The sequence below is a fragment of the Eumetopias jubatus genome, unplaced genomic scaffold (assembly GCF_037043125.1).
Source record: "Eumetopias jubatus isolate StellerSeaLion01/CBP00866 unplaced genomic scaffold, mEumJub1_p1.0 scaffold_3, whole genome shotgun sequence".
Classification (NCBI taxonomy): Eukaryota; Metazoa; Chordata; class Mammalia; order Carnivora; family Otariidae; genus Eumetopias; species Eumetopias jubatus.
Window position 1 is genome coordinate 66577740 of NW_028274809.1, and position 21412 is coordinate 66599151.

A 21412-nucleotide genomic window follows, 5' to 3' on the forward strand; every position below is an offset into this window, starting at 1 on the left:
ATTTGATAACAATGAGTAAAACAGTTTAGAGTGAGGGATGAAGGGGTTTATCTTGAGGAATGTGGTAGCAATCATTTGATAGCAATGAGGTGATGAAATTCTGGGCTAAGGTAAGGTAATATGTATGGGCATTGAGACCTTCGGGCAATTTGACAAACTAGTGAAGACTAGGAAATTGGAAAAACGGTAAGTCCACTCTCTGAAATGGCCTTTTAGGAAGGTTACTAGGTTTAAGTGGGAAAAGGGAAGAATTCAATTGGAATATACTGAATTAGAAGTGACAGTGTTGGGGGTGCGAGGCTGGATGAGAAATCAGGGTTTAAACACAGATGGGATAATTATCTGATTTCTTGAAAATAGAGGAGCTTACCAAAGAAGTAATTATAAAGAGAAAATAAGGGAAGATTAGGGACAAGACTAGCACAGGGTCAAGAAGAGGCAGAAAAACCAAAGAGGTACAGAAATTCTGTTACATTAGTATCATAGGTTTTATCACATTGGATTTATGGAAATTAAATATCTTAATTACTTTCTCCCAAAAAGTTGGTTTCCAGAGTATTTCAAAAATTCTGTAATGCCTACAGATATTTCAAATGACTGCTTAGAAAAATACCACCTCATTGTCATGCCTTTTTAATGGCTAGAAGATCATAAATTTGGTATACGGAGACACAATGTCTAGAAAACATTTTATCATCTGAGCCAAAATTCCTTTTTGGGTGACTCTTTCTATAACCATTCTATCCTCCTCCAAGCTAAATTTTGGATTCATGGAATCCAAGTATAGAGTGTAATGAAATTGTTGAAATATGCAGATATATTAGTCTGAAAATTTATCAAACTAAATATAAAATTAAATACTTTTATAAAGCTAGGATAAAATTTCAAATTATTTCACATGGCAGAAATGAATTCAACAATAAATTTTATATGGATGATTTTTAAAATTAGTACCAAAAAAAAAAAAAAAAACCCTGAAAAAGTAACAGGGCAATTCTCATATATGCTCACACAAAGATAAGAAGTACAATGTTTTTAAAAATAAAAAACAAAAAATCAGCATGTTCTAACATTATACAGTAGGCTTAGATAAATTCCAGGAAAGGTCAGTTTTAACCTGAAATTTCTGAAAACTGCTGGCACTGAACATAGGTCATGTTTCAGATGCATATTTATGTAGGCTGGGTTATTCTTTTTTTTTTTTTAAAGATTTTATTTATTTATTTGACAGAGAGAGACACAGAGAGAGAGGGAACACAAGCAGGGGGAGCAGGAGAGGGAGAAGCAGGCTTCCCGCAGAGCAGGGAGCCTGTTGCGGGGCTCGATCCCAGGACCCTGGGATCACGAAGGCAGACGCCCAACGACTGAGCCACCCAGGCGCCCCTGGGTTATTCTTTTTTAATAACTATTCCACACACACATACACACAAGTGAAAAATAACATAACCATAAAGTAACATTTTGGTTCATGCTTCTTTTTTGACCGTAAGTAGAAAAAGAACATTGAGCTATATTTTGAGGCGCAAGAATATCCTTTATTTTTGCTGACAAAGTAAAAAATCATACAAACTAAACCAACAGGATGATACATTTCTCACTAAAAAATTAATAAGTAATTTAAAAAACTTGTAATACATTCTGCTTTAAGAAGAGGCAGTAAGTTAATCATTAACTTAGATGGTATTTGAAAACTCTAGTCACTCTACTCCTTACATTCATTTTCATAATACTATATATCTAGCTATAGTGCAATTGGGGAGATGACCCCTAAAAGTTGTTAGAGATAAAGTATGCTGTTGGTATTTTTATAATATATGTGTTATATGGATCGCTAACATAAACAGACTGGTATGAAAACAAATACAAAGCTTTGCATGAAAAAATGTAAGAGAATTAAAGGTATGAATTACAAAATAGTGATCTTTTTATCTTGGGAAAACTTGGAATTATACAAATCTTGTGACAAGATATAAAGTAGAATTTTGTTTGTTTTTATATTTCTAAAGTTCACGTTATCATGATTTCTTGGAATATTTATAGAACTATGAATTTTTACAGTTTAGTTTTTTAAAAGGTTTCATTGTCTTCCTAGGTGAGGATTTGGAATAAATGTTCTTAAGAATCGTATCTGAAGTTGAATTCCAAAGCACAACCTAGCAATATCATACTGTGACCTTCACTGCTTACCGTTCTTACTTCTCACAGGGGTAAAATCAAGCTGGAGCCATCAAGAGTGCAGCTCTGGTGTTTTTTAACCAGCCAGAGGCTCGTGCCACCACTTTTACCCAGGTTACCCAAGCAAGTTGTACATGTACAATCACTTTCGAAGTGAATTTTGACTGGCCTGCATGCTACTCAGCTGTTCCTTCCCCTGCCATGGCAAGGAAGTGCTGGATGTGCCCAGCCGCTCTCTGCTGAATTGTGTGACACACCATAGCATGGTCAGGCGAGATGGGCAGTCCCACATCATATTTGATTCTGCTAATGAGTTTTCCAGTTTAGTCTTTTAAACTTTGAAAAGCAAGAATTGCATGCTCTATAGGATTTATATCTATTTTGAAACATGATAGGAATGTTTAAAGTTCAATATAGTCAAGAATTTAAGAGAGCATGCACTTTTTTTTTTATTTCTCTGCTTTTATTTCATTAAAATGAGACCACAATTTTTTGTTGTTGTTGATTCAGCCCTTATAAGTAAATTGTATTACCAAAATGAGCCTCATGGGATTTTTTTGATAGTGCCATTTTCAGATCATTATATTCAGATTCATGAATATAATTTTCAACCCTTATAATTCATTTGTTCCAGATGGAAATGTGTGCTTTCATGGTTTTTTTTTTTTTTTTTGAAAGGCTCTATAAAAAATAAAAGCAGGGTGATCATAAGTTTTTGGATATGAAGGGCCATAGTCTGTATGTATTTGGGCACCACATATCTTGGATTTTCATGTAGTTTAGGAAAGTTTTTAAGCCATATGTCTGTAAAACCTTAAGTGTTCACTGCAAAGTAATCAAAAGAAGGAAAGCATCTTGATATGGGATAGTTCACTGCATCCTGATCATTAAGTAATTGGTCCAGTGTACCCACTTCCTTAAAAATTTCCCTAATCTACATTAATCTTCCCTAAATTTTCTACCAAAAAACTGAGCAGGTAAAAAAGAGACATAGAAAAATGTCTTGTTTTTTAGAATTACAGTTTTATGAGGAGTAAAGGGCATCTCCCAAGATTACTATAGGGTTGTGGATTAACTAAGCCTTTAGTTTATTCTCTTGACTCAATCTTCTCTTGTTGCTATCAGTGCTTACTGGAATCTTAGCCAGAGTGGGGGTTCTGGGAGGGAAATTATAAAGGTAGAAGAAAGTTCCTGAGTATTGACAATTTCAATGCTTTTGGTGAAAAAGAATATCTAACTAGAGTCTGGGGTTGTCTCTAGGTTTAATTCATACCTACTCTCTTCTTCCTTAGGGATAACTGAGAATTAGCTGGAGAATGCAACAAATTGAGAAATAAAATTATTAATGAAATGTAGAAAAAAATATATAGGTCCCTGATTTATGCATTTTTACTCAGCATTTACTGTTAGTTTGGGGGTGTAAACCAGCATTGGCCAGTGAAAAAAATCTAATTTATTCTTTCTTCACAAGCAGAACAGAATTAAATGGTACTGGAAAATTATCTTCTACATCATGTTTATAACAGTATTCTCTCCTTTTCAAAGCCTTCATGGAAACTGAAAATAGATACTTGATTAAGATCCCAAGCACGTGCCCTTCTGGAAAAGGCACTGTGTTCTTTTTTCAGAATCTGGAGAGCAGTGGAAGTACCTCTGGGCTTTCTCTGTCTTGCTCTCAGTGTCTTCCAAACACACTCTCTGTGAAACTGAATGTGAGTCAACTCTTCCAGAGGCACAGATGAGTATGTGAATGCCATTTTAAACCCATCTTGACCTTCAGAGAACGGTTTTGGTGCTTTCATGTACTTCTGTTGAAATAAAACCTAATTAAGGCTAGTTTAGATGGAAATTTTATCTTCTCAAGATAAACCAGCTTTTTCTTTTGGCTTCTTGATGCCCTTTTACCTTACTCTTCAACTACCACACAATTATTTGCACTTTCAAAAATCGTGTTGTTATTAAGGCCATTTTTTAAAATTAAAGAAGCACCAGGGCTGTTGCACATTTAAAATATGTTGAGGCAAAACCACATACAGGTGGTTTATACTTTGAACCATTCAATAAGTGGTCTAGAAAAGAGAGCTATCGGTTTTAATCTTGTTCTTCCTGCCTTGGACAAGCAGCCCAATGGCCTCCTGGTGTGGCTACTTGTTCTTTAAGTGAAATATCATAAGTCAAGATATGGATATGCATATCCAAAAGATCAGACTAAGGCCCTGATAGTATGTGTGACCAAAAGATTTTCCTCCTCTACTTGTAAAACAAAACTCAGAAGTTGTGAGAGAAATGGCTAGATTTTAAAGGCAATCTGTAATGGCTGAATCTTTTATTTTTGCCTCTTGAATCATACAGCAATTTGTGAGAGTCAAACATTTGATAGCTGATTGAAAATAAATGAAATGTAAGCGCATTTCAGTGGAAGTAGGCCAGTTGCTAACATTCTCTTCTATCTCTGAAAGTTAAATTTCATTCTTTAATTGGATAAAAAATCAAGAGCAATATTCATCACAAAGGGGAATTTCTATGTAAGTTCATGTTATTAGAGGGGAAAATGGTCTCATGGCCTTTATGGGTGCTGATTCTGTCATTTCTTATGAATGGTATTTGCAGTTAATCTTCTTGAAAACTTCATATTCAGGTACCATGTCTTTGAGAACATGGTTCTTGGATAAGCGTGCGGCTTCCACAGTATTGCGCCAGGCTTCTGCTATAGCCAGGCATGTTTTCTGTGGCTGAATTAGGCCTGGAGAATGTTGCATCTTAAAACCTGCTTTCCAGTGTGCATTTGTAGAGCATAAGCCATCATCCCTCTGTAGACTCAGTACTTTCTACAAGGGATGGAAGAATCAAACCTTAAGTGCCATAAAATATTGGAGGGGTAAGGAGAAAATAGTACAAGAACACAAGTTTGAACTTGTACTATACGGTTTTATATGGAAGCTTTCTATAGTTATGCCTACATAACTAATTATATTTTTCTAACTACTTCTGAACAAGTATTAATTTAGTTATTTAGTATAGTATTGAGTTCCTTAATATGGAAAATCTCATTTCAGGTTTCTTTGCTTTTTTTTTTTATACCATTGTTGTATCACAGCTATGGCAATATAAAGAAAGTAAGTTATTCTTTGTATTTATCGTCAGTCACTTGCTTTTAAGTCAGTTACATGCTTTTAATAAATTTGGAAGTCATTTTGGTATGGCTATGATAAGATGTATCACAAATTATACTCTACCAGAGTATGACTGCCAAAGAATTGAAATTAATTAGGAAATGTTTAGATTACATAGATGGTATTATATCAACACACAGGATTTTAAATGTTTAAGTAGTTTCTAGGGCAGAAACTAATTATTTAAAAAGACAGTAGTAAAATTCCTTACATATTCTATGACTAAAGCTTATCAAGCAGTATATCATAATTGGTAAACTGTTATACATTAATAAGAACACACTCTAAGCTTTACTTTATAAAAATGTAAATGAATTCACGACTTTTGAAATTTTATGTGGTTGACGCAAGATTTTTGTAACTTCATAGATTAAAATGTATGTACTTTCCTATGACAAAAAAAAAATGTGGCCTATGAAGGTTACAACATGAATGAGCCTGATTCTCCAAGTTAAGAAGAATTAACTTTATGTCAACCTCCATAGGGAAAGGAGCCCCCCACAAAACACTTCTTAGTGAAGTGAACCCTAGCCTACCAACTATCTTTTAAGCTTTGGTGCATGAGGGTCTAAAAGACTCTGAACATTCCTTAAGAAGCTTTCCAGAGTATAAGTTTAAAAAAAGCTTATCCCTATTATCAGAAAAACTCCTGAATAACAGTGAAGCAATTCTCCATGTAAAATGGGTTCTGCTCATTTGAAAGAGCAGAATACGTGTGGAGTTTTGGCAGGGGGTGGGGGTGTCTGTTAACAACACATGTTATGCCTCATAATACCATGCAGACAGAGGCAAACAAACTCACTACTGACCCTCTACTTTACAATCTTTACAATATATAAATACATAACCTCCATAGCTATTTAGAAAATTGAAAGTATTTATATCCAAACATGTTAACCACATTCACAAAAATATTTATATCTAAAGACAGTACTAATAACAAAAATACATCCAGAGGTCAGTACTTGGTAAAGAGTAGATTCAGTTGTCATTCAGATTAGTGGCTACTATCACTTGTGCCATTTGGGTTTAAGTATTTGTATTTAAATATAAGACACCTGTAGACTATATGGCAGACAACTATAACACAAAAAATTGAACATTTCACATTATATTAACAGTGGTAAAATGAGAACAGCATGTTTTCTAGAGTTTTCAAATGGAAAAGTATACATTTATTTGTGTGTATATACACATATACCGATTATTTTCTTCCCCCATATTTCTTTATTGAATGTCTGCCAATATTTTAGAAAAACATTTTGGAAATACCATGTGTTTTTATCGCTAAAATATTATTAACTAAATAATTCCTATTCATTAAAAATGTATTTTCTAATACAACTAAATAAACTTCTGTCAAGGCCATTATTGAGTTATACAACAAAGTAGAGGGATGAAATTATCTAAACATTATAATTCTCTCTATAAAAGTAATTCAAAAATGCAATCAATCATTTATTGGCTCTCTATAAATTTGATATAACTAGTGTCTATTCTGTACTTGGGTCTTTTGGCATTTGTATGTGTGTGTGTATTTTTGGTATATATGTTTATGTTTATGTACATATATAATTTATACCTATGTATAATTTTATGTACATATATAATTTATAAATACTCATGAGAATATCTGATCAAACAAAACAAGTATAATGGCCTAACATTCTATAAAATTTAGCATGGAGAAATCATGCAAGAAAGAAAGGCTTCATGGAGGAGGTGGACCGTGACTAGGCTCAGAAGAAATTATCCAACTTGGTTTGACCAACAGGAAGAAGAAAACATGAAACTTTTTATAACTAACCTCAAAATAATTTGGTTTCTTACTGGATTTATTTATGCAGTGGATATTATTGCTGCCACTTATCAAATGCCATAGTGTTCAACCTATCAACCACCAGTGAAATTGGAAAGGAAGAGTTAATTGCTGAGTTCAAACAGCTATTCGGTTTTTTCTTCATTATATCAGAAGCTGTCACAGTTCTATCCAGTGGTAGCTTTCCTGGGCTTTTCTTAAAAGAATAAAGATATTCTGATTATAAGAACCAGAAAAATCCTGGGGGAAGTATGTCTTGGCCTTTCTCACCTCTCCAAAAAGTAGAGGAATTTAATGGTAAAACTCTTGCACTATAATGATCCTAAGAACCATCAGCCAAAAATGATGGCCTAGCTTCTCTTAGTAGCATACTCCAGACTAGGAGTATTTTATTATAGAATTATATTTTGACTTAGAGTATTTTTTCATAATATATTTAATTTTCATAATATACTTAGTTGGACATGATTAAGCTCACCTTCAAAGTAACATCACAGAAAATATCATCTGGATAGTACTTTCAATTAGTTCACATTATAAAATATTAAACTACATTTGCATATGATTTCAGTAAATCAGGAATCTTGAGCCAAATTTCTTCCAATATGACCAATGTTTAGGGAGTCATTTGGGGATTTTTCAGCAACACATTAACTCTTTCAGAAGGCTAGGGCAGAGTGACACCTACCACTTAGCTACTAAAGTTAAGGGGGCTTAGAAACCATTACCATGTCCATGTGCTGTTTTTTTATCCTAAAAGCTTTACATTGGTCAGGCTGTGTTGTACGTCATGTCTTTGCATCCATTTTCATAAAATACTGCAAATCCATAATGTCTTCCCAAGTGATCTCAAAGTACTTATATATTTATTCTTGTAACATTAAAGTGGCTCTTCCTAAACATGTGACCTGTCACAATGATTTATTTAAAGGAAAAATTCACAGCCTGATAACTATGTTGAATTCAGCATGTGCTCCTAATAAAAGTCTATACAGATTCTCCCCAGTGCGATATATGAAGAAATTTCCATTTCATTTAGAATTCTTTGGCAAGTATTGAATTCATTTAAGCAGTTGAAAAAGAGAGACAGAGAGAGAGAGATCCATCATTTTTCTGCTAGTAAAGTAAGAAGATTATGTAAGCCAGAGGAAAAATATAGCTCAAAGTTGAAATACATTGACTGTGACTAAAGTTAATGTGCTGTTCTTCCTTTCTAAAATTACAGAAACATGGACAGTAGTTAGAATCAACTGGTAATGGTCTTTGCTCTGAAAAATTCCATCATAAGAAGTGGAAATTACAATTTAATTTGATGCATTTTAATATAATCAGTAGTGAATGTCAGCATACCAAACTTTTACCAAACTATTTTTGATTTGGCCTGAGAATTAATTTTTAAACTATTTCATATGGCATCCATATATAAATAGAGATCATAAAACAAATTAACCAGTACAATTCATCCTTTCCAAATCACCCACATTGAATGCTGTCTAACCTTTTTCTGTCTGAATCAGGTCAGTAGTTATTACATTGTTTTAAATACTAGGACTTGAATTATGTTAAATTATTAGTACATAATTTATCAGCAATGTTAATAGTGTCAAATGTGATCACTATCATTTTTTCACACAATGACAAAGAGTTTCCAAATTTGCTGAATAAAAGGGGAGAAAAAAAATCACAATTTGCAATGGGGTTTTGTTTCTAGAAATTAAATGCAACCAGCTCATCTGAAGGAAGCACAGTTGATGTTGCTCCACCCCGAGAAGGTGAACAAGCTGAAACTGAACCTGAGGAAGACCTTAAACCGGAAGCTTGCTTTACTGAAGGTAAACAAGCTCTAATATGATTAAAATGCAATCTCCCCTCTTTTCTTACAGCGACTGAAAATACCTCACTTGAGGGAACTATTTCAAAGAAATGGTAAAGGCATGTTTATCTTTGTTTTTCTCTTTTCTTCTGAAAAGTTAATTTATCTATATTTCCAGATTATATCAGTGACTGTACCTGGACAATTCAGATGATCTGACGTGTCTTTTTTGTTGTTGTTTTCTTTATCCTCCAGAGTGTGGAGAAGCTAACCCTATGAGATAAATGGCATTCTGGAATGTCATCTCATTGATACAGACTGCAGTCCCTTCAGACCTCATTGGCAGTGTTGTGATTTGATTTATAGATGCTGCAGTAATTACACCCCATCCCTCACAGTTTCAAATGTGGTTAATTTGTGCTGTGATCAGAGCTGTTTGGGGATGCAGATGTACTGTAGAGCCTTGACAGGCAAAACAGTAGTTGTTCTCACGGTGATCAGTACAATCTCTTGCACACAAATCAATAAAGATTTGCTGATTCAATGTGACTGGATTTAATCCAATGAGTAGTAGCTCAGAGAGTTAGAGCAAAGAATGATGGAAATGAGAAATAAAATGAAAACTAGGAGGGGGAGGACAAAGGAACAGCGATACTGACTAACAAGATGAGTCATAGGTGTAACTAAGAAAAGCACTGAGGCTGAAAATAAATTAGCTTGGGAAAACTGACAGTGGCTGATACCTAGGAAGACAGGGGGCTTTTCTGTGCATGAAAAGAAGGAAGTGAAAAATTCAGGATCACATCAAAAAATTAATAAACAATTTGAACATGCAGCTTTTCCCCAAACCTGAGAGGTGTTCTTAGACCCTATTTCCACCAACGGCCTTGAGGCAAAAAGAGATTCTAACTAGTGTTAAAAATGAATATTTAGGGGCACCTGGGTGGCTCAGTCGGTTAAGTGACTGCCTTCAGCTCAGGTCATGATCTCGGGGTCCTGGGATCGAGCCCCACATCGGGCTCCCTGCTCAGCAGGAGGCCTGCTTCTCCCTCTCCCACTCCCCCTGCTTATGCTCCCTCTCTTGCTGTCTCTCTCTCTGTCAAATAAATAAATAAAATCTTAAAAAAAAAGGTTTATCACCAAAAAAACAAGAGTTAAAAAAAAAAGAAAGAAACTATTTATACTCATGCAACTCTTGATAAAGTTATTCCTTGAATTTTAGGTGCTTGGCTAAATATATACCTCTGAGACTGATTCACTGTATAGGAAGGATGCTGAAGATAACTGAGGAATGAAGTAGCCAGTTACCCTGTAAATGATGAGCTGAGATTGGCATGGGAGAAAGCAACAAAGTTTATTTTTTCCTATCTAAGATTAGAATATATTTTCTAGGAAAGGTGGAGGTGGGTGGGAAAGCAAAGAAGGTGGGTAGGGTGATGGGCAAAATAGATAAAGGGGATTAATAAGTACAAACTTCCAGTTTTAAGATAAGTCATGGAGATGAAAAGTATAGCAAAGAGAATACAGTCAGTAATACTGTAATAACTTTGTATGTGACAAATGGTGACTACACTTACTATGGTGAGCACTTAGTATGTATGCGATTGTTGAATCCATATGTTGTACAAAATATATTTTTTTCTAATTTCTTATATTTAATGTTATATTTTAGGATGTATTAAAAAGTTTCCATTCTGTCAAGTAAGTATAGAAGAGGGCAAAGGAAAGGTCTGGTGGAATCTTCGGAAAACCTGCTACAGCATTGTTGAACACAACTGGTTTGAGACTTTCATTGTCTTCATGATTCTTCTCAGCAGTGGTGCTTTGGTAAGTGAAATGCAAAGTGGTAAGAGTCAGGTTCTAGTGAAATAACTTATTTTCTGAAAATATCACAAAGAGACAATGAGTTTAAGATGCAAAAGAGGAGGTATATCTATGCCGGGCAGAGCATGGCACCCAGGGTTTAACTGCAAAATTCAGTACATAATAAATCAGAACTATGAACAGCCAGATGGAATTTCTCATCTGGTGTTTATCTAATAGATGTTTCCCTCACTGAGACAACCATTTACAGAGACATTCTGTAACGATGTTAACTTCCATGTCAAATACCATCCAGTTCGCCCTAATAATTATATTAACATTTATGGACTAAAACTGTATTTTGTTTTCTTTATGTATAATCAATTTACTCTTTCAAAATAAGCCAGATCAGTCAGGGCATCATTGAAAGTAATATCGCAATAGGCCAAGTCTATCCCCCATTAACAGAACTTCTAGTTATTTCCTGAGTTCATATTACTTCTCTAAAAGCATGTCTTTATAGCAGTTAATTGAGATAGAGGTTCTGGGGTGAGAGGCAGGAAAGAAAGAACATACTAAATCAGTAAAGATACGGACATTTCCTTGCCAACATTTTCTGTTAGTTTTAGTCTTCAGCTTTTGTCTGGTGTTTGTCAGATATTAGCCAATATTTATCAAATTACTGCTTTGTATCCAATATTATACTAAGCAATTTTATCAAGTATTTGGGGAAGGCCAGCCATTCAAGTAAAATAAAAGCATTTCTTGATTTGCAGGCTTTTGAAGATATATACATTGAACAGCGAAAGACTATCAAAACCATACTAGAATATGCTGACAAGGTCTTCACTTACATATTCATTCTGGAAATGCTCCTCAAATGGGTAGCTTATGGATTTCAAACATATTTCACCAATGCCTGGTGCTGGCTAGATTTCTTGATTGTTGATGTAAGTATCCTGAGTGATTTTTATGAAATTATTTTTTAAAGAGGCAAGTTTGAGATTTCATATATTCCTGATTAAAACCTTGATTTTGAGAACCTAGCTTCACCAATGCTGACACAACTATGCAGCTTAAAAAAAAACTACAATAAACATAAAAATTAGGAAAGTTTCATGGGAAATGGTAGAAGAGGTCCTAAAAACATGGACAGTGGTAAGGAAAACACAGAGTGTTCTATGCCACAAGCAGACAGTTCTTTTCCTGAAAGTTAAGGATCTCAAGGTAGGGAATAGCTAAAAATCTGTTGACAGATCTAAGCACTTAGCTATTAACAGTTACATTTAAAAAAAAACAACTCCAGGAGATAAAATCAAGACAGATTTGGGGCTCCTGGGTGGCTCAGTTGGTTAAGCATCTGCCTTCGGCTCAGGTCGTGATCCCGAGGTCCTCGGATTGAGTCCTGCATCGGGCTCCCTGCTCAGTGGGAAGCCTGCTTCTCCCTCTCCCCACTTGTGCTCTCTCTTGCTCTGTTGATATCTCTCAAATAAATAAATAAGTAAATAAAATCTTCTAAAAAAAAAAAAAAAAGACAGATTTGGGCCCAGGAATTGCAAGATTGCATTTTAATCCCTTACTAGAGTACCTGTTACTAAATAATGTTAAAATAACCCATTTACTGTATTCATTCGGTCACATACCCAGAGAGACAATAAAATACATTTCCATTCTTAAATCAGTAGTTAGATATCCCAGTAGCTATTCAGAAATTTACCATGCGAAGAGTTAGGTGTAGGAGCCCTACTCTGAATCTGATTACCCTGGGGTGAGTAGTCATAAAAACATTACCAATTATAGGATCTGTCTGACTTGCATCTTATTTTCTTATTCCAAGCAATGAAAAAGCACTGGGGCAAAATGACAGTCATCTGGTTCTTTGTAGTCTGTGATATTCCATTGCACAAGGTTTCACAGCCTCCCAATAAAACCAGGTACTTTAAGCACTATCTCTAGCCATTCCCTAGCAATCATAAAGCACTTTATTTTTAGCTCTAACACTTACCAATAAGAATCACTAATTGCTGTATGTGTACATTCATTCTTTTTATCATTTTGACAAGTACAGGCCTATCTAAATTCTACTCCCCTTTCTCACACACATACACACTTAGAGTGCTATAACCAAAAATGTGTTTAACCCTTTGAGTTGATAAGAAATCCGCTACCAAGTCACTTTAATAGACCAGAAATGATTTCCAATTTCCATGGTTGGCTTTTAATGGATAATAGAGGTCAATGTTGATGTTATCCTGAAAAGCTATCCATTAAGGGAAGTTTAATACTCTTATAATCTGAAGCTGGAATGAGCTTCAAAGAATATCTAAGGCTTTATTCTAGACATTAGGGAAACTGAAGCCTCAGTTTAAATAATTTTCCTAAGATAACACAACTACGTAGTAACAAAGCTGAGATTAGTGTCCAAATTTCCTAATTCTCAATTCAGTTCTTCTTTACTCCAGGGGTTTCCTATCTAACTGTTATAAATGTAATACTCTATTTTCAGACTGGCTTTGGGATTCAGCATTTATAATCTCCAGCTTTTCCTTGAAATAATGGAACATTGAATATATTAATAATCCTTTTGGGTTCAGAAAGATTTTGTCATACATGAAGATCATTTACAAATGTGATAGAACTTCTCCAGAAAATTCTGAAATTTACTGAAATATTTACATTTACTAAAAATTTTACATTTACTGAAATACTACACTGTACTTCAAGTATTTCCATATATTTGGCCCATATAGAAAATATGAGTAAGATGCAAAAATCTCTCAAGAGCAGGGGTTTTGTAGCCTATTTGTATCCTTAGATACACCTAATATAGATTCTTAAGTATCTATTGAATAATATCTAAATGAATAGATTTAATTTCAAAGAATGTGCCAAAAAAATTACTTCCTTTTTAGTGAGTCTCAATTAGTAGACTGAAACTAGGTAATTAAAGCCTTCTACTTTGGGACAAGTTACGTTACCTTAAATGAGTCTATTCTTCTTTACAAAGCCAGGGCGAAATATGTGGATTAATATAACCTCAGTAAATGTAGAGATAAAACTGTTTTTGAAAGTACAAGTAAAACATACTTAAAAGAGCTTCACCAGTCCATCAGGTATATTGATGTAAAAAAACTAAAAAGCTACCAAAAGCTTACCAAGGGGGAAAAAAATCTGAGGTATAAGTGAAGTACTTCAAACCAGAAGGAATATGCTTCAAACCTTGAAAAATTTATCTGTGTAAAATACATAATCTCTTCAATTCCTTACCTAAAAGTAAAAGTAGACTGCAATGGGATATCTATCCAACCTCCTAACATTCATTCATTTGTTTGATAAATGTGTTGAGCACCTAAAAAGGGCCATATGCCATTTTAAACAAAAGAGGTATGAACATGAACAGGCCAAGCCCTGTTAGGGCTTACACCTTGTGGGAGGAAGGAACAAACAGTAAAGAGGTAAACAAGTAATATTTAAAAATAAGTTATTTTGTCACAGATTATATGATTGTTTTTCCTATTTGGGTTTCTGTTTCTTTGTTTTTTGTCATGAAGAAATGTTTCACATTGATTTGGTCAAATTTATCAGTCACATTTTTTTCCCCTTCTTGGTTTGTTCATGCTTCTGAAGACCCTTTCATATCAAGATTATTAAAACATTTTTCCAGATTTTTCCCCAGTTTTACAGTTTGAGTTTTGTTTGTGTTTCTTCATCCATTTTTATTTTATATTTTAATTTTTTATCAGTCCAAAATTTATTTTGGTGTAAAGTGTGAGGTTAGGATCCAATATTATTTTCCTCAAAATGGTTTCTCATTTATTTTTTTCACTTCTCATTTGAAATGCTGCCTTTATCTACATGCTAAATCTTAGCATGTCTTAGGCCTAATTTGGACTTTGTGTACTAACTTCTTTGTCTACTAATATGAGAGCTTTAATTATTGCAGATTTATAATTGGTTTTAATATCTGGTGGGGTCAGTCCTCTCTGTTCCTCTTAAAATAATATTTTAAGTTATACTTTTTCATGTTAATATTTTAAAATTTATGTAGTTCCAAAAGACTCCTACACAACTTTTTAAAAAATATATGAAAAAAATTATTGGTTACCACCTAAAATAATTACAGTATTGCTTATAGTAGTATTTCACTTTATTCCTTTCTTGAGGTCAACAATAATATATCTGCAAATATTGAATTCTTCTACTTTTCAAATCCATATAGCTCTTATTTCTTTTTCCAGAAAATGTTAAAAAAATAACACTGGTAGTGGGCATAGTCTTTTAGCCCACTTTAATGAGAATGCTTCTAGATTTTGCCATCAAAATTTATGCAAGTGTTTGGATTGAAATGTATCACTGGAATGCATGGAAATGATTACATGGTTTTTATTTCAACTTGCTCATACTGAACTTTAAAAAAATTATCTTTAGCCATTTTAAAGAGAAATACATTCATATTATGTGGTTCATTAAGCAATCAAAGAACTCCTAGGGCCTTCTTCAGAACCATCAAATCCTGCCTGCATTATTTCTCTTTCTCAGTCTCACTGCCATAAGAATGCAGAAAGGTGTGGATGACAACTAAACCATCCCCCTGAAACTTCTAACACAGAGAGTTTTATATATTTGCTATATTGTGAGGCACCTAGATTCATATAAATTTATACTAAAAATTCGGTCTTTGTCAAAGGACTTCTGTTACACTTGCACACATTAGCAAGAGTGCCTTTTATGTTTCGCACATAAGATACGAGGATAAAAATACTATATATTGAAAGGTTGGGGACATGTTTGCTGAGGTGGAAAACACACTGGACTAGAAAACAGAAGACATAAATTCTTGTTATGGTCTTGCCCCTTGCTACCTTCTCCTAGACTAGTTATTTAACCACTCTCAGACAGAAATAATAAATAAAAACACTACCAATATGTGTTGGTATCTTCAAATTTTAAGTACATTGCAAATCTTTAAAATTATTTATTTCAAAATTGCCTTTAAGGTATATTGTTTTTTGCATTAGTTAACTCAATAAATGAGTTTTCATCCTACACAAAACAGAATGAGGTCTATTAAAAGAAGCTCAGTTCACTAAGGCCCCACTTCTCTAGGCACTCACAGAGTCACCCCACTGAGGAGTGGTTATATGCAAGTGGGTCTCCCAGCCTTTGAATCCCGAATTTCCTATCCATCTGATTTTGGCCATTGCCTTTCTTTTCTTTTCAAACCATAAACTTCCTTACTTCAGGTTGTGAGGAATTTGCAGCCACTTCCCTTTAAATGCCCAGTTCTCAAATAAAGGACTTGGGAGAGCATGAGAGAAAAAGATCTTCCTTCCAAAAGGAGGTCCAGAAGCCTAAAGAAGATGTTAATGTTTCTGAGGCAAAGGAGCCCAAAACATAGAAGCCTGCATGTTCTCGAATAACCTTTCCCATCTTTCCAGTCTTCTGCAGCAGCGAACAGAAGACAGAAATGACTAGCTCAATAAATTATCCTGCCACTAGTCATTTATTTTTCTGTTAAATTATCTGAGATGGGGGCGCCTGGGTGGCTCAGTAGTTAAGCGTCTGCCTTCAGCTCAGGTCTGGTTCCCAGGGTCCTGGGATAGAGCCCTGCATTGGCCTCCCTGCTCTGCGGGAAGCCTGCTTCTCCCTCTCCCACTCCCCCTGCTTGTGTTCCCTCTCTCGCTGTGTCTCTCTCTGTCAAGTAAATAAATCTTCTAAAAAAATTTCTCTGAGATGTATGCTAAATTAAACAATGAGGAAAGAGTGGCTCCATTTGCCTTTAAAGCTTCAGTTCTAGTTTTTATGTCACCCTTTAAACCATGTGTTCTTGGACAGATCAGTCTCTATCCTACCATCACAAGGATTCATTTAGATCCATTTTCAATAGCCCTTATTGCAAAAAATTAAGCCCCAGTGCCTTTAAACCATCCAGTGGATATAATGAATTAACTCCTCCTTATGCATCAAGGAAAGTACTACCTTTGTACAATCCTTGCAAGAACTGAAAAGATAGTCACTTAAACCATTTTCTGTGTTTTGTGGTTCAGATGAGGAACAAATTTTTGATAATGTATGCAAACGGTTAAGATATGGTTTTGAAGTCAGATCACTTGGGTTCAAGATCCACCCAATTTCACCTCTTATTACCATCCACCCCTTTTCTTGGGGGTGGGATGAGGGGGACTCAACTCCCTCACCAGTGAAGAGGCAATAGTAATGGTATCTACCTCTTAACATTTATATGCATAAGGCACTTAGAACAGAACCCTGCATACAGTAAATGTTCAATAAATGTTATATTGAAAGAAAATCTAAGCAAATAAAGTCTCTTCCTCTCAAAAAAGGGCATGTCTTCTTTAACCTTTCATATATTTAAGTAAAATTTAGTATATGGGTAAATATCAGAAGATGTATTATCACTTTGAATTATAAGTCCAGAAGTTTGGATAAACATTTCTTCATTATTATGAAACTACAACATGGTCTGATAACATTTTTTTCAGGTAAAATTATTCCATTATTTATTGATCCAACACATATTAACTAAAGCATATTTAACCAGACACTGTTAGGCACAGTAAGAGAAGAATGTTTCATCCCAGCCCATAAAAAGTTTATGTAATCAGGAAGGGGAAAGAAGATATCTAATCAATTGATTCTATTAAATGGGAAATGCCTCCAGTACACATAACCAAGATACTACATAAGTTCAGGAGAGAAACCTGATTTCCAATCAATGATATTAATAGATCCATGGAGGATCTGGCTATTGAACCAAATCCTGACTCATCAGTGATATATGCACAGGTTGAAAGGGATTCCATGGGGTGAAATATCTAACTGGAATGGTTTACATGTTTATAAAAATGGGCAAAGATTGTTTTCATTGGTAAGAAGAGCAATAACATGAAATGAGGCCAGCAATATAAGATGAACTCACTACGTGGAAGATGAAGGCTGAGCCAAGATATGTCTGAATTTCATTTAGTTGGTACTAAAGAGTAGACACCACATCCTATGCCTTTAGTAGACAGTTTATTTCTAGGTGAACTATTCATATCTTTTCTTTTTGCAGGTTTCTTTGGTTAGCTTGGTAGCCAATGCTCTCGGCTACTCAGAACTTGGTGCCATTAAATCCCTACGGACATTAAGAGCTTTAAGACCTCTAAGAGCTTTATCCCGGTTTGAAGGCATGAGGGTAAGAAGAACAAAAGCTCTCTGATTCATATCAGAATTAAATGTAGGTAATGATTTAGATACAGAGGGGTACCATACTCCTCTGATATTTACTTCATAGAATTACAGAATTTCAGAGCAGGAATCTTAGATATCACTAAGGCCAGCGGCCTGAAATTGAGGTTTATTTCAACGGGTCCTCAGAAATTGTTTGTGGCAGAAGTAGGACTGGAATCCAAGTCTTCTGATGATAGTTAAAGATGTTTCCACAACATCCAAAAAAACATGTACTGCCATTTATTTCTTTTCATTGCTTATACATATTTAAATGATTTTTTACTACTGACATTCATCCTAGTAGGGGTTTTTCTTCCTCCCATTAGGAGGTTTGATTCCTCAAAAATCACTGGTAATGAATGAAAGGTAAATGATTTTTGCGTGCTTTACTTCTTCAGTTGATATCAGTAAAAAAAATGCTTGTTGTACAAGAAAACAACTCTAAATTGTAGCCTCTGATAAAATCTATACATCCTAAGCAACCAAAATAAGGGGTTAGAATAATTAACCAGGCATTTCAGGAAACCCCTGGGGTTTGTTTTAAAGATCGCCCTTTCAAGCGAGCATTCTGAATGAGTTTCACTTTTTCCATAGCATGTGTATTTTCATCTTTATTTTCCAGCTCTTCTTTAGTGTATACTTTATGCATCTACACATAAAGTACACACTTATTTAGATACACAACCACTTGTCACATCCCTCAAAATACTATTTAGCAAAGGCCAGGTTTGGGGCACCTGGGTGGCTCAGTTGGTTAAGCAACTGCCTTCGGCTCAGGTCATGATCCAGGAGTCCCTGGATCAAGTCCCGCATTGGGCTCCCTGCTTGGCAGAGAGTCTGCTTCTCCCTCTGACCCTCCCCCCTCTCAAGTGCTCTCTCTCTCTCTCTCAAATAAATAAATAAAATCTTTAAAAAAAAAAAAGGCCAGGTTTGTTTAATACAGCATGCAAATGCACATGGATATTGAATTTCTCCCTGGCCATAAGGCTTTTATGTTAGGTTTGTTTAGAGCAATAAAAACACTTCAGCCTTGACTTAGAGATTCACTCATCAGGGAGAATGAAACAACTCTCCAGACTCTCCAGAAGCATTGTAAGCAAAGAAATATTTGGTTTTACATTCTAATTTCATTTCAGTGCCACTTGATGAAAAAAAGTCACAAGATAAAATTCATAAAAATTATTATACAATTTCAAGTTCTATTCGACCAATCTTTGCCATTACTGACACTACATAAGCCCTCATTTGCTTGCATGGTTTCACGTTAACAATTCATTTTTAAGGGAGGATAGCAATGAACAAAATAAGAAACTTTTAAATAAATTTGCTGTCATCTGAAAAAATATTGTTTGGCATTTTTAATTTAATCCTATGACAGAGTTAATGTTCCAGCTATGAAATACAGTAAAATGTATCATGAAGTCATTTGATAAGAAAATTTGTAGAGGTCATTTTACACAGATTTTAGTAACAAAGAAATATGGCAAGTATAATATATATAACTTAATTTCTAAAAGAAATAAAATTCAAGTAGCATATGAAATTTTTACGTTTTTGGATTTCAGGATTTGATGTCAATTTAAAAATTTTGGGTGTTGATTTCTAACATAACATTTACATCATTTTAAAATAAAACAATAGTTTCATTTAACATAAATGCTTAACAAAAGAGTCCAATATGAATCAGATTAAATTAGGTAAGAAAAGATACTGTCAACTTCCCTAGGGATTTCAAAACACATCTTAAGCTTTTGAATTTAATAAGAGGATAGGTAACTTAATTTCTCCTTCATGAAACAGGTCAGCTTAGGTTGATGAAGTAACATGTACCCCAAAGTGAACATTTGAGAGATTTAGAATAATAATGAGGACATATTTGGTATTTTTATGTCCAGAGATAAATTCATTTCATTTAATATACTTTTTTAAATTGGGATTTACCAAAAGAGAAAAAAGAACCTTGTAAATTCTTAGCCCTATTCTTTATGGTTATAAAAAGTTGACTTGATCTGAGAAGGCAGATTTAAGGCATTATTAATACTTTTTTTGCAAAGGGTTTGTTTAACCGTGTTTTCAAATCATCAATCATTAACACTCTTGAAAACTAAAATGTATTGCTGAATGACGATTATTTCTTCTGTTGGTATTTAATGCATTTTTTTTCTTTTCTCCCCAGCATACAAACATTTTCTGACTCCATCTTTACTATATCAGGTTTTTATTTCTTTTCACACTTTGGCATATTTTGCTTTCCTTAAATCCTTTAGCTCTCTAGTTGTGTCACTGTTTGTTTTCCCTCATCAAATATGTCCTAGAAAACATTGCGAGAAACAACTTATCCACCTAGATTTTTATTTAACTCTTTTCAAGCCCATTTTAGTATTAAAAAAATAAATGAAAGGAATGGTTTTCATTTTAGCGATTTGTAAGCGGCCTTATCCTCATTTTCTCTTCCAGGTTGTTGTGAATGCTCTTGTTGGAGCAATTCCCTCTATCATGAATGTACTCTTGGTGTGTCTCATCTTCTGGCTGATCTTTAGCATCATGGGTGTGAATTTGTTTGCTGGCAAGTTCTACCACTGTGTTAACACGACAACGGGTAACATGTTTGAAGTTAGTGAAGTCAACAATCTGAGCGACTGTCAGGCTCTTGGCAAGCAAGCTCGATGGAAAAACGTCAAAGTAAACTTTGATAATGTTGGCGCTGGCTATCTTGCATTGCTTCAAGTGGTAAGTTGCCACTGTATGAGTTCTGGAAACATTTTCAAAATGTTTTACAAAAGATCATTTCTTTGATGTTCTTTGTTTGAATAATTAATATCTGACAGTACAAAAGTAGTTGATGATTAACACTTATATTATTAGCTTAACTTGACTTTAAGATGTTTTGCAGTTATTTCAATATGTATTTCCCCAGTTGTTCAGCTTTTAGTGTGTTTTAATATGGCCTTATATTCCTGCTTCCCGGTTTTTTTCTTATTATATTATTGAGTGCTACTACACTGTTTTTTGTTTTTCTTAGCAATCATTGCCAAAGGAGCAATTTTATATGTTAAAATAACAATGTACATATTTTAGTGATGAATTAAATGTATACATTATTAGTCAGAAAATTTACTGTACTAACATTTAAGGGGTATGGTTCTACCATTTGCAGAAATATGAATCTTATGGAGATTTCAAAATGTATGATGTTTAATAATTTTGACTTAATTGACCACATATTAACTAATCAGTAATTCCCTAATAAAAACAATTGAGTTGTGTTTAAACACACTATAGGTTTGAATCACAGAGCTTATATTTTGGTATAGAAAGGATTTGAGACTGAGATGGGTATTTTATGAATCAATCCTCTGGTTAAATTTTTGTGCAGAAAAAAATTAATATCTTCCA

General features: G+C 34.3%; 1 protein-coding gene across 7 annotated transcripts in view; it reads left to right on the top strand.

Annotated features, from left to right (window-relative positions):
• The window catches only part of LOC114223176 (sodium channel protein type 3 subunit alpha), a 79644-nt gene that overhangs the window by 52280 nt on the left and 5952 nt on the right, over positions 1 to 21412 (top strand). For all 7 annotated transcript variants that reach the window (XM_028121980.2, XM_028122021.2, XM_028121963.2 and 4 more), the window contains exons 17-21: positions 8879 to 8999; positions 10653 to 10807; positions 11560 to 11733; positions 17859 to 17981; positions 20474 to 20746. In XM_028121980.2, coding sequence (XP_027977781.1) covers positions 8879 to 8999; positions 10653 to 10807; positions 11560 to 11733; positions 17859 to 17981; positions 20474 to 20746 — 846 coding nt within the window. The remainder of the gene's footprint in view (positions 1 to 8878; positions 9000 to 10652; positions 10808 to 11559; positions 11734 to 17858; positions 17982 to 20473; positions 20747 to 21412) is intronic.